The sequence below is a fragment of the Natator depressus genome, chromosome 10, assembly GCF_965152275.1.
Source record: "Natator depressus isolate rNatDep1 chromosome 10, rNatDep2.hap1, whole genome shotgun sequence".
In the NCBI taxonomy this organism is placed as follows: Eukaryota; Metazoa; Chordata; order Testudines; family Cheloniidae; genus Natator; species Natator depressus.
The window spans coordinates 64,280,663-64,305,632 of NC_134243.1; the positions used below are offsets into that span (position 1 = coordinate 64,280,663).

General features: G+C 38.5%; 2 protein-coding genes across 6 annotated transcripts in view; one reads left to right on the forward strand and one right to left on the reverse strand.

The window, feature by feature from the left end:
- FAM227B (family with sequence similarity 227 member B) overlaps nucleotides 1-24,970 on the reverse strand; it is a 174,035-nt gene that overhangs the window by 54,876 nt on the left and 94,189 nt on the right. The window lies entirely within an intron of this gene.
- The window catches only part of FGF7 (fibroblast growth factor 7), a 60,153-nt gene continuing 45,701 nt past the window's right edge, over nucleotides 10,519-24,970 (forward strand). Inside the window, exons 1-2 of one of the 2 annotated variants that reach the window (XM_074966389.1) lie at nucleotides 10,519-10,705; nucleotides 11,277-11,852. In XM_074966389.1, the coding sequence (XP_074822490.1) occupies nucleotides 11,567-11,852 (286 nt within the window). In that variant the 5' untranslated portion in view covers nucleotides 10,519-10,705; nucleotides 11,277-11,566. The remainder of the gene's footprint in view (nucleotides 10,706-11,276; nucleotides 11,853-24,970) is intronic. The other variant, XM_074966390.1, reaches the window with a different exon arrangement.

Here is a 24,970-nt window from a genome sequence, read left to right on the forward strand (position 1 = left end):
GCCTGCATTGATAACAGCAAACCACTGACAAGAAAGTCTAGCTAAATTAGAAGATTTGTGACAACTGTGAACAACAGGTCTTAAAAAAAAAAAAAAAAAAGGTATCAGTGTTAAATCTTGGATGAAATCCTCGTCCCTCTGTAGCCAGGATTTCACCACTTAAATTGAACAGGTAAACATGCCTTAATATTATATCACATATTGATATAATTGACCCTTTTAAAAGCATACAACGTAGTGTTAGAGTTTTGTTAGTACAAAGAGAATTACAAGTATTTTCTTTTACAGCCATCTTTAGTACTAAGTTCTCCGCTCATCAGCAGCGTGACTATCTGGTATGTAAGTCTATAATTAACTAAACACAAGGGCAACCTATTTAGAAAATGAAAACCAAAATATTTACATAGTTGAGTCATGTCTTTTTTACAATTTCCTACATATGACTGTCAGTGCATATTGTATATATATCGCAGTTAACAAAAATGTTGATATTTTTTGTGGATATATGCCAGTGAATGGAGAAAGAATGGCTGAGAATTTCCGTGGCAAAGTTATATGGAATTGAGGGAAATCGATTTGAACCAATTTAAATCGGTAACTTGTAGAAATAAAATAAATAATAATAATAATAATAATAATAATAAAAACAAATAAAACACAATACCTGCACCCAAATATCTCTATATTAGAGACAGAAAGCCAGATCCTCAGCTGGTGTAAACTGAAATAGTGCTGTTGAAATATGGGCCACAGTTTGTACGTTCTGATTTTATATAATATATATTATTACATACAAAAACTATGTTAAAAGAACATTATTAAGGTTGAAACATCAAGCACTCAAAAGTCAGGACACAAAGGTCTACCACCCATCCAAATTTCAATATCTGCTCAAATGCATGCATGCACTAGAGCTTTTCAAAGAAAAGAACACCAGAATTTAACATTGAGAAAAACCAACATATTTTTCACTAGCCTTGTTCTAAGAAACACCTGAACCATGTTGGCTGAAGTTTAAAAATAAAAAATCATCTTGAGGCAGACATCCAGCAATGACAATTTCAACCCAATGGTTACAGTTTTGCAAAGTTATAATCAACTGTAAACAGGGTCTTATAATGGGAAGTGTCAGGCAACCTTAACAGTAGACAGTGCTACCAGCACCAGCCATAATACTGAGGTAGGGCAAGAAAAAGTTGTGGATAACACAGGAGAAGAGGTTAGTAGGGGAAAGAAAATGGGTTTGAGGAAGAATCTGAAGGAAAGCGGATGCTAGTACTTGAAGAGAGAAGTTATTCCATGTACCAGCAGGAGCTGGGAAAAAGATACAGATTCAAGTTGCCCATCGGCGGTAATAATATCATAGGGAGGTGCTGCTGGCAGCAACGCAATTGGTAAAAACATTCAATTTATTGTCTCTCCTTGACACACAACTCCACAACACCCTTGCAAAGGTTTTGTTGCCGTAGTCAAATGATGGAGGTGACAAAAAGAGACTCCATTTATTAGATTCAAAGAGGTCAATGCAGGTGCCTGGTGAGTTTGTATATAGGCCAGTGTACCTTAAGATGCTGGAGATTCTCTTGCCATTATATATAGAGTAGCAAAATATTTCATGTTAGGGTTGTCATTTAAAAAAAAAAAAACCCCAAGTTTACTTTAGAATAATTTTTTCCTTAATTTGTTTTTAGGCACGTGTTAACTTGTGAAACTGACGATGTGCCTTAATAGCATTCTTCTGTCACAAACAACATTTCTAAGGGAACTGGATAATAGGCATTCAGTATGGCAAAATGCCTATATTTTATCTGACTAGATACCAACTGATAGTTACTAGAGGTCTACAGATAATTTAACCTTTAATATAGTCAAGCTGTAAATTAAAGAGGATACAATATAATTTGCATTGTGAAACTCTTCATTCTGACCCAGGTTTTAATTAGGGATATAAGAAATTATTTAAATAGGAAGATAATTTTGCAATTTCAAACGAACTCTGTTCACTTACTCGTATAGTAGATCATCACTGAAATTGATCTTCAAAGCAACAGTCTTAATCCAGCAAAAAGCAGGCTACGGTGTCTGCTCTCTGAAGAATTCAGACAGGTCCCAATTAGAAGGAACACAAAATAGTTGTCTAAGATTAAGTTGTCATGGGATAAGAAGGAAGATCCTTTCATGGACTGAGAACTGGGTAAAAGAAAGGGAACAAAGGGTAGGAATAAATGGTAAATTTTCAGAATGTAGAGGGGTAACTAGTGGTGTTCCCCAAGGGTCAGTCCTAAGACAAAATTCTATTCAACTTATTTATAAATCATCTGGAAAAAGGGGTAAACAGTGAAGTGGCAAAGTTTGCAGATGATACTAAACTGCTCAGGATAGTTAAGACCAAAGCAGACTGTGAAGAACTTCAAAAAGGTCTCACAAAACTAAGTGATTGGGCAACAAAATGGCAAATAAAATTTAATGTGGATAAATGTAAAGTAATGCACATTGGAAAAAATAACCCCAACTATACATACAATATGATGGGGGCTAATTTAGCTACAACTAATCAGGAGAAAGATCTCGGAGTCATCGTGGATAGTTCTCTGAAGACGTCCACGCAGTGTGCAGCGGCAGTCAAAAAAGCAAACGGGATGTTAGGAATCATTAAAAAAGGGATAGAGAATAAGACGGAGAATATCTTATTGCCCTTATATAAATCCATGGTACGCCCACATCTTGAATACTGTGTACAGATGTGGTCCCCTCATCTCAAAAAAAGATATACTGGCATTAGAAAAGGGTAACTAAAATGATTAGGGGTTTGGAACGAGTCCCATATGAGGAGAGATTAAAGAGGCTAGGACTTTTCAGCTTGGAAAAATGGAGACTAAGGGGGAATATGATAGAGGTATATAAAATTATGAGTGGTGTGGAGAAAGTGAATAAGTTATTTACTTGTTCCCATAATATAAGAACTAGGGGCCACCAAACGAAATTAATGGGCAGCAGGTTCAAAACAAATAAAAGGAAGTTCTTCTTCACTCAGCGCACAGTCAACCTGTGGAACGCCTTACCTGAGGAGGTTTTGAAGGCTAGGACTATAACAGGGTTTAAAAGAGAACTAGATAAATTCATGGAGGTTAAGCCCATTAATGGCTATTAGCCAGGATGGGTAAGGAATGGTGTCCCTAGCCTCTGTTTGTCAGAGGGTGGAGACTGATGGCAGGAGAGAGATCACTTGATCATTACCTGTTAGGTTCACTTCCTCTGGGGTACCTGGCATTGGTCACTGTCGGTAGACAGGATACTGGGCTAGATGGACCTTTGGTCTGACCCAGTATGGCCATTCTTATGTTCTTATGTAAAAGTCTAGCAGACAGACAGGCTAATGATGGGCACTTTATTAACATGGCAACAGGTCTTTATTCTTGCTTTAAAAACTTTAGTAAAGAAGTATTTTTTCTGTGTTAAAAGACTTCCAATACCTATTTAATGCTTGACTGGTAAATAAATTGCAGGAATCGTCATGAAATTCAGTACTCAGTATATGGATCCTCACAGACGGTTACTGGGCTAGTTTGTTTGGACATATAAAAATCACAAATGATACAATCCTATTTGCATATGCTGTTGATTATAGGTGGCATTTAAATCTTTGCTTAACTCTATTCAGAGATAAACAGGTTTCTCTTGAAGAGCTTCTTTTCATATTTATTATTACTGGCTAAAACTATATTTTAATCATCACAAACAAAGTTATTGGAAATACTTTTTTGTTCTTTAAATAAAGAAATATTTCAACAAAGCTCTAGGAAATGTTTGCAATGAAGTCTTACACAAAACATCTGTGTTACTAAAAGATGTTTTCTAACTTAAAAATTAAGGTATGTTACACATCAAAAACAAAAAATGAAATAAAAAGCTACATAAGTTCATGAAAAGTGGTATGAGTTACAGCTTTTCTAAGTGCTGTGTTCAAAGTAAAATTGGAATATAGAAGTCTGGTCAGGTAAACTCTGTATGCTTCCCAAACCTGGTGGAAATAAACCAGCTGCTATATAAATGAGACTAATTTGTTGTCTTCTGTGGACTATAGAATATTACTTTCAGCCTTCTAGTCTCTCCGCCTTCTCCAAAAGCCTTATGCTACAATACATGGCTGCTATAGTCTTAAATTTTTGATAGTCCTACTCAGTGTGCCTACTGTCACAAGGGAATGGACTCTCCAATGAGTATTGCCAGTACTGGTAATGACGTTACTAATAGCAATGGAGAGCTTTTGTAACCCTCGGTACTATGCAGGCTTTACTCAGAGGAGGAAACCATCCATCTCCAAAAATACTAATCCCTAGGATTCCACTCTTTCATGTCAGTCTGTCCTTCAAAAAAAGTCAGCTTCTTGGTGACCCTGCCTCCTGTCCAACTAAGTCTGCATGTGTCTCCCTCAGAAGCCTATTTTGGGATGAATTAAGATATTTCCTCCAAGGTCCTTAATCTCCCCCAAATAAACTGAAGAAAAACAAATTACTGCAGATAACTTATAAACATAAAAACAGAATACACACAAGATAAATTATTTGCTATTAAGGATTCAGATATCTACTAGTAGTGTACCCATTTCCAGTTTTCCTGAAAGCTTAAATCCATCCCATATGACCAAAATCTGGATGTTTACAGCAGCCAACAAATAGAGATGGCGGAGGCTTTTGAGTTTAGCTTTGCAAAATATTTATGATGAAAAATTTATAGTAAAATTTTTTCAGTACAAAATTGTACCCAACATTCCCACACCTATAAAAATTTGCAATTTCAACAACCGATGCAAGCTACCAAAAGGAAACAACTTCTCTCAACAATCAGGCAGGGTAAGGCTGGAAGGAGCCATCCCTTATGTCTATGTATTTTTAATCCACTCAACTCCATACCATCTAGGCTGAAAATTAAAATAGGAACAATTCCATGCAGAAGTGGCGTGTTCTCCATCTCTCTATTGTTTATAGAGGGTTCCTTATGCTTTATCTCAAGAGATGCTGCCGGATGTTCTGTAGCTGTCATTATCGAGGAAAGGATAAAGAGCAAATAGCAGATTTTTCATTGCATCTTAAATCCTGATTTGTGATAATAGGGAGTTATGCAGCTGAGGGCTTAATACTGAGAATGCCCAGTTTCTGCACCCTTAGAATTTTACCCTGGTTTCCATCAGCCACAGAATCCTAACGAATTTCAGCTGTTGCCACAGAAACTGTGCTGATCTCCAAAGTAGACAGGTTCCATCCCATTGCAGACTCTGAAGATTTGCAACAGCAATCCTGAAGCTGATCAGAAACAGGATAGGAAGCCAGCAGAGTGCAGAGAACCAATTTGTTGTGCTCTCACTAGTTAATGTTTCCTAGTAGGCAGGCCACTGCGCATTGGATCCATGGAAATGTCTATATTGCCTTCATAGTCAAACCACATGGAACATATTGTAGGAGTCCATCCTGGAGATGAAGAAGGTATGGGTCATTATGGCTAACTGTGCATCTGAAAGAAGAAGGTGTATTCTCCTAGCTAGCAGAAGATGGAAAAGGTCTATTTGGCAGCTACTACTATTTGGGTGTCTACTGTTTGATACAGAGACCTTTATTCAACCTTCATAACTGGCAAACATAACAGTTGCCTTTGATTTCTAAAATTTTCATTGTTGCAACTTCCCACCTACTCACACTAAAGGAATTGGCATCTAGGTTGCTGTAAGGGGAGAAGGCTTACAGAAGTATTATGGGGGTGGTTTTAAAAAAACGTTGAGTACATACAAGCAATATTTTTCTCTTTCTGTAACTTTTAGTGCTGTCAAGTTATCACAATGTGCCAATGTATTTCTTCAAATAAAAGCCTGTCAGAGAAAGGATCATAAAATTTGTGCAGTTTTAGGAAAAATATGCACCATGTAAAACCTTGCTCGAGATCAGATTTGCAAAGTTCTGGGCATATTTCCTTGATAAGGTGGAAGTGCTAGCCAGTGCAATAAGACGTTCTTTCATGAAAATAGAGTAGGCCTATTTGGGGGAGGCACTGGTTATATCCGACTGCCAGCCCAGCTCAATCCTGGTAAAGAGGCCCTCTCTGTGGCTATATGGGATATAAATACCTCCCCCATTGCCAGTCAGCAGGAAAGGTATTGCGGTGACCTTGTCCTGACATGGCCTTAACTGTTTTCTGCACATCACTAAACTTTTCCCCTTCTCCCCACCTGCTGCAGGGAAGCCCTTAAAGCGGCAACACCCCTTTTCTTCCAACTAGCTAGACAAATACCCACTCGTTATAAAGGTTGCAGTGGGCATAGTCATGAAAATAGAGCAGGCCAGTTTTGGGGAGGCATTGGTTAATACATGGCTTGTACCGAAAGTGGGTTGCATTTTTCCAGGAAATTCAGATTTGTGAAGGAAGGCCTGATTTGCTCAAGCAGGTTAAAATGGTGTCCTTTCATTAGACAACATACAGTTGGGCTTGCTTTTTGGTAAGGGCTAAAATTTCATTGTATATTTATAATGTATTTATTTAAAGCTGCAGCTTCATTTTGAAAGGTTGTTATTTGCGGGCAAAGCGAGGAGGAAAGGAGGAGGATGTGGGCACCAGCCATATTAAAATAACTTGTTCACTGGTTACACTTACAGCTGGTGCCTTATTTAAATTGCTTTTTAATTATTGTAACTATAAATCTTCATAACACACTGCTGTATCAAATGATTTATTTTACGGAGCTGAGAGAGATACACGCAGAAAGCTTGTGGCTGGAGCATGAGTATCTACAGCTTTCTGGAAATGAAACCTCAGGTGTGTTATGGGTTTAATATAAAACTAAATGCCAGAGAAAGCACAAATAAATTAAAAATCCCCAAAAGCAAAAAAGCAGGTTTTAAATGCGGCAAGTTGTTTTTGTCCAGCAAAGACATAACATTTTTTAAAAATTCCACATGCATTCTACTCTGAGAAGTAAAACACAGATAAGATTTTATCCCTGATTACTTGAATGCCACATATTTTTTCATTGTATCAGTCTGAGTTCAGATTTAGGAATGGATGGACACTGTATTGGTATAAATGGCTGGTGAGTTCTTTTTAGCAATGGACAAGGGATCAGTGGACATGGTGATTTATCAGATTTGTCGGGAGCTTTTGATATTATTAACCCATAGGTATTGTTGACTTACCCAGTGAATCTTGGGGGAGTTCAGAAAGCAGTGGATTCATTCTTCGTTTATAAGATTTCCCAGACAGTATTGTTCATTTTCTCCAACAGCCCTCACATGGAGTCCTACAGGATTTTGTAATGCTCCTGTTTAATATTAAACCGACAGGGCAGATTGTGAGATGCTTTGGACTGAGATTTCATCAAAATTGCCAGTAGAACTCAGCTCTACATCTTCTTTTCACTGAATTCAGACTTCCACTGTCTGATAGAGAAGGGGATCTGGAGGTAGACAAACTGGTTACACATTAGCCTGGATAAGGCTTATTGGCAAGGGGAAACTTCTAAAGGACTTGGAGGAGGCACTATTTGCATCATTTTCCAGGGTTCACCACTGCAATGTGCTATAGTATAGGGCTATTCTTGCAATCTACCTAGACATTCCATATCAAGCAGAACTTGCCCCCTTCCTAGGGCAAGCTGGCATGACAAATGCTACCTGTGCTGAAGTCTCTGTATTGGTTTCCTTTCACTTCTGGATTGCAACTTCAGATGTCAATGGAGATTTTAAAAGACTAGAATGGTTATTCAGGAAGTTATCTGAACTTTTCACCCTAGCATGGCAGTAAAGATGGCTGAGTGGCTCTTGCTTTTGGTCCCTAAATTAGAAAGCTCCACCACGGATAGCAGGGCTCCCTCATCTGAGGGCTCCATCTTTGGAATTCACTCTTCTTTGTAACTTCTCAGGGCCCAAGATTAGAGATTATCGTGGCACATCACAAGGCCAATGGGCCATATCCTTAGCAGGTGTAAATCAGCACAGCTCCATTGACTTCAATGGAAGTATGTCAGCGTACACTAGCTGAAGACCTGGCCCCATTTTATTGAGTGCTTTGTTGACTGATTTTATGATGTTCCTACTCTTACTTTTGAAAATGTATTTACTATATTTATTCACTGTAGGAGGTGCCTAGTTGCCACTACAATAGAGACTATAGAAATTAGAACAATCAACACATAATAAAGGAGCAGCTTCCCTGCCCCTTTTTCCCCCCGCCAAATTTTCAGATAGCAAATGAGCCATTTGGAAGGAACTTATTAGAACACTATTACTGCAACTAGGACAAAAAAATTTAATCCCCACATGCTGGGGATGGCACTAGCCAGGCCTTTTGAAAGGTGAAATGTACGAAAAGCCACTTCTTAAAGTGTCTAGTGGAGGCATTATGTTCCGGGTACTGTAAACCAGGACAGGTGCATGCCACTGGGTCTCTCTTGAAGGCATCAAAACATGAGGTTGGCCATTTGGGGACAGTGTATGGTAGGGTGAATTGGAAGTATGATCATCTAAGCTTCAGGGACCTTTCCTGAATCTGGACTGTGGGTGTAAAAGAGAATTTCAAACCCACCATGATTCTGAATGGGTTTCACACATTAGTAGGGATGAACTAGTCAGAAATCTTGGGTAACTGAAGGTATTTTGTACCTTTTTTACTTCCTCCCTCAATGCACCAAAATAAGCAGTTATGTATAATCCATAAATGAAGTTGCTGCATGATTATTAAATAATTGTTCAAAACTATAGGGAGTCAATTTGTCACTCCGTTTCATGTTTGGTCCTCTCTCTTGCTGTCCCTTCTTTGCTGGAGTCTCTGGTGCAGATCTGATGTTCCTACATGGGTATCCTTTGCCTCCTCATGTTAAAAATGCATACTTGTAACAATTACGAAAATAATCTCTTAAAAGAATGAGAAAATATCTAATTTTCCTTCATGACTATGGCAGTATTTGTACGTAAATCATTGTTCTTTCAGGTAACAATGATAATAAAATAGAATTCCTGGGGTCCTACTCTCCCTCCGCAGGATTTGAGTAACTCTCATTGACTTCAAGTGAACACAGAGAGAGTAGTAAATGGGGAGTGCTCCAAGGGAGCTCTGAAAGGAGAAGTTGAAGTATCTGAACTTTGAGAAGGGAAGTTACTCAGATCCTCTGAGTTTGTGTGTAGGTGGGGAGGATGGGAGAGTAGGTGGGATGAAATAGGGTCCCCTGGTGACACACACCTGTGAGTGATAAACACTGGAACACTCCAATCTAAGTCCTGAATCATTAAACCCTCCTCACCACTAGGTGGCACACATGTATCCTTAATGTTCCTAATGGCTATTAACTAGCTCAACCGTTCTTTTCAAATCAAGTTAAAGAATTCCAATACACTAAATTATTCTCCACCTCTCCTGGGAAAGGTTTTGGATTAGGGTAAGCATGACTATCTTACAATTACAATACTATTTTCAGAGACCTACAGATACAAGTAATTTTCTCTTTACGACAGTGCATTACAAGATTTCCCCATTCCTGTTTGCTAAAATCTTACAGAGACATCTCTGTAAGATAAGAATAGAATTCATATTAAATAAGATAAAAAGGCACTGCTGTACTCAGTGAAATCCAGAGTTTCAATATGTTTTTATAATAGCTGGATTTCACCAAAATCACAACAAGATTTTAAGGATGATATGGACCAGAGTTTGGGCAATAGACTGATGACAAAAGTTGGAAATAAATATGTAGAAACAGCATGATAATACGTAGCTGTTATATTTGCCTCCCCAAAACTTAAGCCAACAGATCATCCATCTAACAGTGTGCTAATATGGATAACATCTGTACTACTGAAACTTTTAATTCTCATGCTGCAATTTCTAGGAAGTATTCATTGGGGAAAATGTGGAATATCATTCCTTATTATATTTTTCTTGGGATGCTGAAAAAGGTCTAGACTGAACAGCAATGTTTAGAACATACCTCGTGTTTGTCCATAACAGCCATTTAAATAAGAACCCTCTGGATTTTGTATGCAATTGTTCCTCATTTACTAGTCTACAAAACAAAAGCATGACACACAGTCCATAATAGGCACCATGCCTACCACCCACACTGAGTAATGCACCTGGGTATTTCAGATATCTAAAGGAAGGATAGTAAGCAAAGTATGTACCCATCAATCTGTGTAAAAGATTTGAAGGAGAAATGAGGTGTGTGTTTTTGTTCCTAAGGAAAAGGGAATACTGAACTAAATCAAAGAACAGAAATGCTTTAACTGACATGAAAAGTAATCTTATTCAGTGATCACAGAAATCTGTTTCTGGAAAGTAGGTACATACTTGGAGATTTAAAGCATAAACTACGTTTATAGCTCCCTCTGATGACCATTGGACACTACACAACATAAGTCTTCTTTTATTTTTGTGCATACATTCAACTGACAGCTGACTGGTTAAATTCTAATTGCTTCCAAGTGAGGTCAGCAAAGGTATTTATCGAAAAGGACTGAACAACAGGCTCAACACACACACGCACGCGCACGCACAAGCGCATACACACACCACCGCTCTTGTGTGTTGATTTATGGAAACAATTATAATTCTGCTGAAGTCTTTCTGAGCTGAGAAAGTTTGTAGCTACAGTAGAGCGTCTCATGTTGCAAAAGGCAGACAACAGAAATGGAATACTTGTGTATCCAGCTGTTATCAACAGGAACAAGTAAGTTATCGGTCCTTTAAAAGAATGCTCTGGGCGTTCTAGCCACTAATGACTTTTTCTCTTTTCTTGATTGATGTATGTTAGAAGTAAGCTTCTTGACATTTTCTTTAAAAAAAAATAAATCTACAAGTAACTGTATGTATAAAAATACAGTCCCACGAATATCTGGGTCTGTCCTGATATTCAAACTAGAGAAGTGCAGGCAGCCCTTTAGGAAGAATGTGGCTAACTATAAAGGTATAGGCACAAAGTAACCAAATGTAAGAGATGCAATAGCATTTTACTGCGGCTGAGTTTTGTAGCTCAGCTAAATCAATAGCTTATTTGAAAGACTTATTACTGAGCTACACAAGGAATTGTACACAGTTCAAATGTGTGCTGCTGTCAAGAGCTTGTTGTAAGATATATCTTGTATGTGTGCTTGTGTATGTTTTTTTAAGTCACTGTATAAAGCTAGAATATATTTTGCTATGCTACAGTACTCATGCAGCATATATTATAGTTGCACACATGTAACAATTGACCATAAAATTTATCCATGACACTTTTCTCATAGATCTTTTACTTTCAGTGCAAGCAGCAAATTCAAGTAGTACAGAAGGTCATGACAGCCAAGGTTATTATAACCGGTTTCTTTAAAGGATATCCTGACTGAAAAGATATTTAAGGAGATATCCTGTTTCAACATCAGTAACTATTAAGGAATAAGGATCAGAATTCTGGAAGAGGAAGCAATCTCAATTAAATCAATCTACAACTCGCTGTAAAGACAGAAGGCAGGTCAATGACCTAGGAGCAACGATCTACTTGAGTTTTAATTTTCATTATGTTGTTCATGAACACCCAGAACACCGCACTATAATGCACAAATGGATACTGACATGGATCCTGCCGACTTTGCTCTACAGATCATATTTTTACATTATCTTTCTAGTGGGCACTATATCTTTAGCTTGCAATGACATGACTCCAGAGCAAATGGCTACAAATGTGAACTGTTCCAGCCCTGAGCGACATACCAGAAGTTATGATTATATGGAAGGGGGGGATGTAAGAGTGAGAAGACTTTTCTGTCGAACTCAATGGTATATGAGGATTGATAAACGAGGCAAAATAAAAGGGACACGAGAAGCAAACAACAACTATAGTAAGTAATGTCTCTGCTTTTGAAATTTGTACTGAAAGATTTTAAAATTTATGAATTGTTGGCTTTTTATCCCTTCATTTATGATGCTTTCACAATAATTTTGTATAGCGCAGTAACCATTCTATCAGACATGTTTTCCAATCAATCATACAGCAGGACATTTGGTATTGATTTTGAAATGCGTCACTTTAAATAATACGTTACCAGTATGTTGTAGATCTAATGTATTAGTTACAGCTGGTAACTATTAGCAAACAGAGAGCCTATTTTAACAAGTGAATTAAGGTTGTACATCTGAAAATATGTAACTGCAAACTCTATGCTCATAAAGTACTTATGAAACATTAAACCACATTTATGTAGGACACAAACTACCTACAAGCTCAGTATGTGTGACTGAACAATTAAAATATATTTCAATATTAGAAAAGACAATGGAAAGAATTATGAAAATTGCTTTGCAAAACCATTTGGACAATTTGCCAGGCTAGAATAAAATCTAATATTGCTTCTACAGCTCATTATTACTTGGATAATGAAAAAATACTCTACTCTCTCACTTCCAAAAAGATCATGTAAAATTATACTAAATATACTTTTAGCATGAACTAAGGGGAGTTGGATAATAATCCTGATCCATCTATATCAATATTTAAAATGATTTTCATATACCACTATTTTAAGATATTATGTTTGCATGCGCTGATTTTACCAATTTTACAATTTGTGTGTGGTATTGTAAATTTAGGCAAATACTACATCTACTTCAAGAATATTGGTGCATAATTTCTTTAAGACAGAAGAGAAATACAGAGAATTATACACTGTAGCACTTAAAATGAGAATAAGTACAAAATTATTATTGCTTTAAAGTGTCAGAGGTGTATATTGTTCTAGTGAACAGTGTTTATTAAACAACAAATCTCTGTCCTGTGATGGTTTTAAATGTTATTCTATTATTTGCCATATAAATTAGGGAGCATTATAACAGCAAAAAAAAAGAAAAATCAAAGTGTGAGAGATGGTAATATGAGTAGTTATTTTTCAGTTGAAAATTTACTCCCCCCCCCAAACAAATTCTTATTCTTTTCAAGTACTGTGCTGCATCATATTTACTTCATGATTATAACTAGCATTGGCCATCTTACATAACTCAAAGGGTTTTCTTTGCAAATTTTACTGTTTCTTTTAAAATTTGTTTTTATATTAGTCTCCTTTTTTCCCTACAATCTATTACATCATACATAACCATATGGCTTGGAAAATGTAAAACATCAGTTTACTGGCTATGGGCCAAATCCAGCAATTTTTTTAGTTGGTTCTTACTCAGGCAACCTCTCATTGACTTCCAGTGGGACATTGCCAGAGTAAAGACCGCAGGACTATATCTACAAGGGAAATCCTGGCCCCCTAACTTCAATCAGGCCAGGATTTCATCCTAAATGTTCCTACATAAAAACAGTCTGATTTTTTTTGCAACACTAATGCATACTACAATCATATTTTATCTGTTTATTACTTGTATACTGTCTCTCTAGATGAGTTTATATCACCACATGTTCCCAAATAATTATGCAAATTTGCTTTTTATTATACTATGCTCTTTAACCAATGTGTTGGTTTGTAATTTAACATTATTTCAAATTCAAGTAAAGGCTCTTAATCTGTGACTCCATGTTTTTGCTACATATTAATGATTTTAATAAGTGTTTATTTTAGGATTTAATTACTACTATCTAGGTTTTTAGTAAAATGTAGCATATTTGACTCAAAGTTCAGGTTTTTTTGCAACACAAAATCCTCAATACTTTATCTACTAAATCAGGTATGAGATAAGGAGGTGTCTCTGCCACATGTAAGGTAGAGAAAGGCGGGAGGTCTCCCAGCATATTAAATTTAACCTGCTTGCTATACTTCATCTACTGCACATACTAGGAAATAACTATTTTAGTGCTTTTGTTGGATAAGCAGAATAGAAAAAACAATACACATATAGAGGGCATGGGAGAAATCAATTTAGCAATGATAACAGGCTAGTATTTTCAGAGGACCTCCTGTGTGTGTATTATCAAATCAAAATATAAATCAGAACTCACTCACTTTATTTCCTCTTGATTTAATTCAGATGCCTACAGTTTGGGGAAGGGGGGGGGGGAGAACATACCCTCAGTGCAAATGAACATGAAAGAAATCTTTCTGAAGATGTGTTTGTGGCCATATACTAAACACATTTCCAGTCTGTGTTCAGATAAGAAAAAGATTGGACTAATTTTCTTTCCCCCAGACAAATGTTGTTTTCACAGCAGTAAACTCAAACAGCTCTTATTTTTATCTAACTTGTCTGTAAAATTATATCTATTACTGAAATGGACAAATCTGCATGTGTAAACTTCACTCATCTCTGTTAGGTGACTCACTAGTTTGCAATGCTCAGTGCTGGAAGTGGTAAACCAGACCATTCATTTTCTCTGCATGGATGATACCCCAAAAGAGTCACATCAGAGTCAACCAGCTTCTGTGGCTGTCAGGGATTCAGTTGCTGCTCTGAGAAATGTCTTCATATTCTATGCCAGCCCCACTGTATAATCTTAGAACAATGCAAAGATATTTAGAGGATTCTCTACATTTGAAAGAGGAAACCCCAACTTTCTCCCATAAGAAATGGAAATGCTGATGTAAAAACACTGTGGTTTCCTGTATCCTGAATGTAGGAGAGAATCTAAGCTCGATCCTGTCATAAAGCCACAGATGTAGAAGAGGAACCCAACACCCGTCTATCTGCTGGTTCACTATCAGAAGCATGCAATAAACTCAGATTCAAGTAGGGAAATCTCATTGTAAATATTTAAGTGTTAATGTATTGTAAGTGTTAATGAAAGATGCCAGATTGAGTCTTGCAGACAGAAATCACCACTTTATCCATACACCATATATTGTACAACATGGACAATAGGCAAAGCTTCCTCACAACTAGAAATCTTTCAAAGATGACATAACACCATCATGTTGCATAGGCAACTTGAGAAGGACGAAATACATGATGGTTCTCATATTAATCAAGATTATGGATCTGAGGTACCAAGAATACAAATCAATGATTGTGAGGAGTCAATAAGTAATACAAGAACAGGGTCAAATCTAATACGTACATTATTTGCAATTATTTGCACATCAAACTTCTCCTAACATACAGAATGCAGTCAGAATAATGTGGCCCTATGAAAATCATAGCAAACATAGAAGACAGAACACATTCATCAAGCAGACTCTGATGTACAATTGTATTAGTTGCTTGTTGTTACATGATAACGTATTGAAGCAAATCCTTAATATTAATCTAATTCATTTCTCATAATTCAAAGGTAATTTGTTACAAATACTTATTGCAACAATTTAGTCAGCGTGGTTGAGTCCAAAAAAATAGCACCCCTCCCCCCCAAATCTAACCTAATCTTCATGTCTTCTGTGCTAGCAAAGCAAATTGCTGAATTCTGGGCCAGATCAATGATGACCCCCTTAGGCATAAGAAGAATGTTTATTGCACACACACACTCAGTAAGGAGAACTTCAAATAAATCTTTAAAAATGATTAGCTATTGAAATATTGTGAATCATTAGGTTTTTTTTTGCCCCCGTGTAACAAGACCTTCTGTATCAAACATCTCTATATCTCCTGGCAGAGACCCATCTCTTGGCCATACAGCTGAAAACTACAGAGTAAATTTGGTCAATCATATAAGATAGTATATCCCACCACTAGGCAAAGGAAATCATTCCGCATCTGACAGAAATAACCCCACTCTTCAGGCTCAAAGTTGAAGTGCAGAGTAAGAGCCAAGAGCCTCTCACTAGAGCACTAAAATAATCATCAAGAGACAGATGTGAGGCAGAAGTCTCAGCCCTTCAGAATATTTAATTTCAGTTTTGCTTTCAACACCTATTTACTGTACCTTGCTTCTCCTAGTAAACAGTCAAACATTTTTCTCAGTTAATTTCAGAGACAAACTGGCACATGAAATCCAGACTGAGGAGGTATTCCTGTCTCAGTAATAGAATGAGACCAAGCAAGTGGAGCAGAGAGGTGAGGGATAGCTCTCTTAGCGATCAATTGCTACCTTTTGAAATAAATTTAGCTTCCCCTTATTACTGCTTGATCGTCCCATCATTTCAGTTCTAATTATGGAAGTCTTGCAGATTTATTAGTTTTTGTGCAAAATGGAAGTCAAAAACAGAGCTTATTTTGAATCAGTCTAAAAGGATTTACAATTAGGACTGGATGATGCTCTAGGAATTTACATGCTCTGTTAGTCTTGAAGTTTCATTGTAAGGACAAATGGCTTCTTAACTATTTCAAAAGCCTCCCCAGAATCTTGAATCATAACTGTTTTAAAAAAGTGAGAGAGTTTTTAAATGTGAATTTCCAGTATCAAGCCACCTCTCAAACCAGGAAGTACCTTCTCCACCACCCCCATTCTGTTTTGGATGAGGACAAAATTCCTACAGGAAATGAGGTCTTAATGAGATCTTAGCACAAAATGGCAGAAATGTCACACAAAAACTTGGCCTTGTGAGACTTCTACTGTTTTGGACAAAATCTTATAAGAACATTACACAAGATTCAGCATCATTAATCAAACCTAAATTCTAGCCCATATACAACCTGAAACGTAACCTAGTCCAACTCGTAGCCTAGCCCAACTCTAAACCCTGCCACATTGAAAATTAACAAATTTAATCTAGAAGTGGACCAAACTGCTACATACTGTATACCCACACACATAAAAAACCAACATGATTTCATTGTTAACACAACTGCCCTGCACCTTTAAGCAGTGGTGTGGTGTTTGGCTGGCTGGCTGAATGCAGGGAACAGTGCTTTATGGCTGGGGGGAGGAGATGAAAACTGCTGAAAAGGGTCAGCATGGTCACTGACTCATCCCCTAGGAATGCAGGCTTTAAAAGGGGCAGCTCTGCACTGGAAGCCTCACGTTTACACAGAGCAGGCTGAAGCAGGACCCAACCTCCCTCCCCTTTAGATGGTAAAATACCAGGTTTGGTCAAGACTTGCTGTGGGCATTACACTAGCTGCCCCTTTTTTAGGGGGGCTGGGAAGGAATTTTTCCCTTACCATCATACTGGCTTGGGTACAGTTGGGTTTTTGTTTTGTCTTCCTGATAGCAGGCTCAGGAAGGGCTCTACTCATGCATGGCATGAAGGGCGGTAGGCTATATGTTGCAACTCATTATTTAAGTGTAAGGCAGAGGTCCAGTGCAGGTTCTCCACAGGAAAAAGTGTACCGTGACCAAATAAATGGCTTGGAAAAGGATTTAAAAAGACATATTCACTAAAGGAATGAATGGGAGGGTGTTTGAGGAGTCCTATGATTGGTATGGTAAAGAGCCAACCCCCCCATTTTTATAGCCCACGTTAACCTTCCTATGAGGGTTGGTGGACGGTAAGGTTTCAGCAATGAATTTGCTGGAGGGACCTGGATGGAAAAAAAGAGGGGGAGCTGGTAAAAAGCCCCCATGTAATTACAGAACAAACATGGGGTTACCTCCACTGTATACTTTTATCTGCTGGGTAGTCATAGAATATCAGGGTTGGAAGGGACCTCAGGAGGTCATCTAGTCCAGCCCCCTGCTCAAAGCAGGACCAATCCCCAATTAAATCATCCCAGCCAGGGCTTTGTCAAGCCTGACCTTAAAAACTTCTAAGGAAGGAGATTCTACCACCTCCCTAGGTAACCCATTCCAGTGTTTCACCACCCTCCTAGTGAAAAAGTTTTTCCTAATATCCAACCTAAACCTCCCCCACTGCAACTTGAGACCATTACTCCTTGTCCTGTCATCTTCTACCACTGAGAATAGTCTAGAACCATCCTCTTTGGAACCACCTCTCAGGTAGTAGAAAGCAGCTATCAAATCCCCCCTTCATTCTTCTCTTCTGCAGACTAAACAATCCCAGTTCCTTCAGCCTCTCCTCATAAGTCATGTGTTCCAGACCCCTAATCATTTTTGTTGCCCTTCGCAGGACTCTCTCCAATTTTTCCCACATCCTTCTTGTAGTGTGGGGCCCAAAACTGGACACAGTACTCCAGATGAGGTCTCACCAATGTCGAATAGAGGGGAACGATCACATCCCTCGATTTGCTGGCTATGCCCCTACTTATACATCCCAAAATGCCATTGGCCTTCTTGGCAACAAGGGCACACTGTTGACTCATATCCAGCTTCTCGTCCACTGTCACCCCTAGGTCCTTTTCCGCAGAACTGCTGCCTAGCCATTCGGTCCCTAGTCTGTAGCGGTGCATTGGATTCTTCCGTCCTAAGTGCAGGACGCTGCACTTATCCTTGTTGAACCCCATCAGATTTCTTTTGGCCCAATCCTCCAATTTGTCTAGGTCCCTCTGTATCCTATCCCTATCTGCCACTGTATCTACCACTCCTCCTAGTTTAGTATCATCCGCAAATTTGCTGAGAGTGCAATCCACACCATCCTCCAGATCATTTATGAAGATATTGAACAAAACCGGCCCCAGGACCGACCCTTGGGGCACTCCACTTGATACCGGCTGCCAACTAAACATGGAGCCATTGATCACTACCCGTTGAGCCCGACAATCTAGCCAACTTTCTATCCACCTTATAGTGCATTCATCCAGCCCATACTTCTTTAACTTGCTGACAAGAATACTGTGGGAGACCGTGCCAAAAGCTTTGCTAAAGTCAAGAAACAATACATCCGCTGCTTTCCCTTCATCCACAGAACCAGTAGTTTCATCATAGAAGGTGATTAGATTAGTCAGGCATGACCTTCCCTCGGTGAATCCATGCTGACTGTTCCTGATCACTTTCCTCTCGTGTAAGTGCTTCAGGATTGATTCCCAGACATCTAATAATAAAGTTGAGGCCTGATTAAACCCATGTCAAATGTCTCCTGTCCTTCTTTCGGTACAGCCAGACAATAGAATAAAATGATATGAACTGGATGTGGTAGGCGATGCCAAGAATGGAAACTCAGGTTTAAATGGTTCCAGCAAATCTGATACAAAAGATACACAAGGCTGAACCATCTTGTAATATCTCCTGCTGACCTGTAGACATATCCTAAATTTAGTATACAAAAGGCATAGATTATAATCCGAAGTATAAGAATAGAATGACTGTATCTAAGGAAACAACAACCAGAAAACACCATGATTGCCAGGTAATTTTATCCTTAATCTAGATCAGATTTTGAACTACCTGTTCTCACTGGCAAATGCTTAGTCACATAAGAAGTCATATTGAGCCAAACTCTCACTATTTTGAGTAAGAGGTTAAGAGTTTGGCCCTCCATCATATTCTGTCTCACCTCAAAACATCCCTGAAAGTGGAGGAGATTGTAAACTCTCCCAAGTGGAGCAGATACAATCTCTCTTATTGAACAACTCCAGAACCAGTCTACCTATAAAAAATTAAAAATTTAACTTGAAGTGTTTCTAAAAATGTACAAATTGTTGTTTCTCCTTTAAATCAATGGGTAAAGTACTTCCTTGCATAAGGAAGTGGAAAGTGGAAGCATCTTTGAATTAAATTTTATTATTGCTAATGTGGATAAAAAAAATATTTATTTTTACATGGTTTTTTAAAAGGATAAATTACTTTGTCTCCTTCTCAACCTAGCCATATTTGTCAGTGTTTACAATCTGTTTAATTATCTTGGTTCAACATCTCACATTACCGCACTGGGCTCACCTTTTCTAGGAAAATACATGGAATTAACTGACATTTCTCCATTTTGTGAGGACATGTGATCTTGTGGCACTGGATTGGGTCTCAGAAGGCCTAACATCTATTCCAGTTTTTGCAACTTACTTATTCAGTGACCTTGGGCAAGTCATTTTATTTCTGTTTCGCCATCTGTAAAATGGGGTTTAAAGAGCTTTGACATTATGGATGAAAAGCCCTATAAAAGCAGATAATAAAAGTAGTATGTTCTAATAAGTGTTATATGTAGTAAATACCTTTTACTAAAATGTCGAATCAGGAGCTGGAAATAGCTTAATGAAACCTAATTTACTGTCTGGACAGAGGAGTGTACAGTTTCAATTGGTATCTCAATGCAGTAAGTATTTTTCCAATTGCTATACAGAAATTACAGTACTTTGGTAGTCAGTTTGATTCCTGATATAGTCTTTGTTGAAAGGCATGGGATCTTCTTGTTTGCCACTTCAAACTAGCTGTGTTGTTTGAATTGTTGAAAGTAACATTTTTAGATTTGTAGGGTCTTTGAGTACTCAGTAAATTGGACTGTGTGATTTTTTTTTTTTTAAAACCTTGGAGTTCTGTAATATCCCAGACATCTGTAAGTATGTACTCATACTGCTCCATGCTTCAAGATGTATCACATAATAATATACTGTGGGACATTTTACTCATCACTGCAGAATTAATTTGGGCAAGTCAAGAACATTACTTTCCTAGGATGGCACATTGCTTTCTTGCATAATTGACCATCTAGGACTATATTTGGGAGCTGAACTTCAGTTGTCCAATATTAACCATTGACTTTATTGTTCATTTTTACATGAACTGACTAGGGTACAGCAAGTTAGAAAAAAATTAAACAAATGTTAACAGTGAAACTTTGAGTTTCATGACAGGTTTCAGAGTAACAGCCGTGTTAGTCTGTATTCACAAAAAGAAAAGGAGTAGCTCACGAAAGCTTATGCTCAAATAAACTGGTTAGTCTCTAAGGTGCCACAAGTACTCCTTTTCTTTTTGAGTTTCATACGGCAAGAGCACAATAGAGGTTAACAATTATAACTGCTGTATTGTCAGACTACAAGTTTCATAACACATTACATCATTTGTATGCATGGTAAAAGTTTTGTGTAACAATTGATGTTGAAAAGCTGGAAATGGATTTTCACAGATGTGGCTGACAACTGCATGCATAATACACAGAGGCAATAAAAATACTGATGCAATCAATATGCCTTATTGACATGTTATGCATTTTGCTTGTGAAACAAAGGACAAGGTGAAGTTGAATTTATAACGGCATTTGTTCACATAACTCCCATGTACTGCTTACTAAATTAACCTAATATTCATAGGACTTATCAACAGAACACTCAGGTATTCTAAACATAACCATCTAACTGCTCAGCTAGTGTATGTTTGCCTAGCCTCATTAATGTCAAGGGAGCTTTGCCAATTTACCCCATCTGAAGAGCTGGACCTTTTTATCCTGGGAAATAATATTTTAAATTATTGTCATTAAATTATAGTAGAGAATAACATGGTATTAGCAAGTATTTGCTAATACAATTTTCAGTATGTTATATTTAGTTTACAGATCAGCATTATAATACAGACATTTGACACAGTATCTCAGCTTCTCACTTTTTCTTGTGGATATTTCTATAAATTATGATTTTGTGTCTGTGTAACCATAGCTTGCATTTCAACTGGCTATAATGGGAGCTGTAATTCAATGCTAGTACCCACTGGTGCAGTCCACCTGTGGTAGAAATAGCAGCAACTGTAGTATAAACTGTGCTCATGTAGGCTAAATAGGGCTAGCCAAAAGACAGGTAAAATGATTGAGTTCTGTCTACACGACAGCTTCCAAGGGTGCTACCACTGGCAGTGAAATATGGCTCCCATTTTTACCAATGTAGGTAAGGTTATAGGATTGGATTTAATTTGTTGTAACTAGCATTTGCTTTGGGAATGGGAAGCAGGAAAGCATCTGGGTTTTCACTTGACCTTCTAAGCTTAATTTAATGTTTGTAAGCATAAGCAATTTTTAACTGGATTTAGTAGCTCTGCTATGATTCTCAGAGAATATGGGGATGGTTAAGTAGGCATAATCTTATATTGGGAATTTGACACTTAAGGCTAAAACAATAGGCTGGCATGACAACATGATCCAGACATTTAGTTTAACGAAATACATGCTACACCTCTACCCCGATATAACGTGGTCTGACATAACGTGAATTCAGATATAATGCGGTAAAGCAGCGCCCTGGGAGGTGGGGCTGTGCCCTCCAGCGGATCAGCACATCAGCGTGTCTGGCTCCCACACGCTGCTCTGAGTGGCGTGTTAAGGGTGCCAGGCTGGGGCCATGGAGGGGAAGGGGAACAGGGGTCGATTCAGATGTGCAGGGGCAGCATGGCGGGACTCGGCCAAGCTGCAGTGACCTGGGGGGTGGCTCATGGCTAGAAGTTCATGCCCCAGCCCGGGGGCCTACAGCCAGAGAGCAGGTCCGTGCTGCAGCCCTGGCCCTGGCGCCGTGCCTCCCATGCCCTGGCCAGGGGGTGCTGCGCACTCCGCTGAGCTCGGCAGTTTTGCCACCACTGCCTCCGCCGCTTCGCTCAGCTCCTGCCTCCCTCCCACAGCCCGGCCAGTGGGTGCTGCGTGTTCTGCCAGGCTGGGTGGTTTTGCTGCCGCTTCCCTCAGCTCCTGCCTCCCTCCTGCACCCCCACCCGAGACCCTCTGCCCCTACTAACAAAAATGATTTAGTTTGCAAGTTTACAAACATTTTTATCCTAAAAGAAATAAAAATATATCTTTCCTAGTAAAATTTCAAAGCACATTATTTCTTTGTACACTCTAATCCCTCTACCCCCAATATAATGCAGTTTCACCTATAACACGGTAAGGTTTTTTGGCTCCTGAGGACCGCGTTAAATCAGGGTAGAAGTGTATATGATTTTTTTTTTTAAAGCAGAATATCATCCAAAGGAAATCAGAGTCAGGGTGTTAATAACTCAATGTGTAACCATAAGTGTAAACAAGGATTGTGCCCACTTTCATAACGCTTGTAACCAAAAAAATATCTGCTTCAGAGGCAGCAACAATCACCAACTATCCTACCATCATCAGTTTAATCCAAACTCAGTACATTTGGGTAAACAGACTAGTTAAATTTTTGGATAACAAAAAATCCCCTACGTTGCTACATGAGCTTTTAAATATTTTTTCATAGAAGAATTTGTAATAAATATGCCTCACTTTACTTCCATTTCTTCCACGTCTAGCTTGCTTTAAAATGTGTTAATAGACACAGGGAGGTGCTGTAAACTTTGAAAAGAAGCTGATCAAACTTTGTCTGTCTTTGTATTCTTGATACATTGGAACTGCATGCAAGACACATTTATAAATTATAAGGCAATGTTCTCAAAAACTACAACTAATGGGAATTGAGTTTGCACTAGTAATCTAGCAATTTTAGAATAGTGAATTGATTCCAATTTTTAAAATTTGACATTTAAATATTTAAGTGGCTGTGTACAGTCCTGTCTGTGTGTAAATCAATAGTATTACCACTGATTACTGGGAATCTGTTATCTATGCAATTTGTTATCTAGGGTTGAAATCCTAGGAACAAATTTTCAAATGTTGCACCTGCCAAATTTACATATGCATCTCTAGTGCTTGTAAAGCCTACAGCTGCTCATGGGAAAAATAGGATCATTGAGCCCTAAATTGCCTCCTTGTGTTCACAGTTATAAATGATGAATGGGCAAATGTGGAACTTTATGTGCATATCAGTTGTGTGGAAGAATCAGCACTATCTTTGAAAATGTATCCCTAAGTATTGTGTTACAATAATCTTTAAAACTGGTATAATACTTATGAGATTGTGTGTCTTTCCTTCGCATGGTTGACAAACTCAGAGGTAATATCTGACATATTAGGTTAAATATTTCTCTGTTTTACATTGGCATCCGACAGAATAAGCCAATACACAGGCTTTTTAGCTGATCCACAGGGTGATAAGATGGCGGGCCAAAAAAAAAAAATTAAGAAAAAAAGAAAAAAAAAAAAAGGCGATACTGGCTTCAGAGGAGGGCAGGATAGCCAAAGGGAGGCATTAATTCAGTTCCTCCCTACTGCAGCTTCTGCCATAAAGACCTGGTGGAAACAAAAGCCGCACCCTCTGACAGGAGCTCTGAAGGAGGGTGAAAGCGAAAACTGAACCCCACAGAGTGAACATGATACTGACAGTACTGACTTGTCACTTCTGCTAGCCAAGTTACTCCAACCCCACACTTGCTTCCTCCCGTCACAGTTGCTTGCACTATTCACAGAACAACCCAGCAATTGACACACAGCACACTAGACGATATATAGAGAAAAAAGAAAAGGAGTACTTGTGGCACCTTAGAGACTAACAAATTTATTTGAGCATAAGCTTCAGTGAGCTACAGCTCACTTCATCGGATGCATTCATCGGATGAAGCGAGCTGTAGCTCACAAAAGCTTATGCGCAGATAAATTTGTTAGTCTCTAAGGTGCCACAAGTACTCCTTTTCTTTTTGCGAATACAGACTAAGCTCTGGTCTACACTAGGACTTTAGGTCAAATTTAGCAGCGTTAAATCGATGTAAACCTGCACCTGTCCACACGATGAAGCCCTTTTTTTTTTTTTTTTTTGACTTAAAGGGCTCTTAAAATCGATTTCCTTACTCCACCCCTGACAAGTGGATTAGCGCTTAAATCGGCCTTGCCGGGTCGAATTTGGAGTACTGTGGACACAATTCGATGGTATTGGCCTCCGGGAGCTATCCCAGAGTGCTCTATTGTGACCGCTCTGGACAGCGCTCTCAACTCAGATGCACTGGCCAGGTAGACAGGAAAAGAACCGCGAACTTTTGAATCTCATTTCCGGAGATTGCGGGAACTGTGGGATAGCTACCCACAGTGCAACACTCCGGAAGTCCACGCTTGCCTCGGTACTGTGGAAGCACTCCGCCGAGTTAATGCACTTAGAGCATTTTCTGTGGGGACACACACACTTGACTATATAAAACCGATTTCTAAAAAACTGACTTCTATAAATTCGACCTAATTTCATAGTGTAGACATACCCTAACACGGCTGCTACTCTGAAACCTGTCATATAGAGAAAACTCACTCCAGGCCATTTTTGAGTGGTTGAATCTCTATGGTTTATTGGTGGGGCTTAGGTTGATTTAGAGGCAGCAGCTGTGTGTAGTTTGGCAAATAATGTTTGTTACTATATATTATCCACTGGCTATGTTTTATAGCAGAGTGGTTCGCTTCTAAGGTCCACCTTATGAGCAAAGGCAAAATTCAGTCTGGTGAGAAAGTCAAAT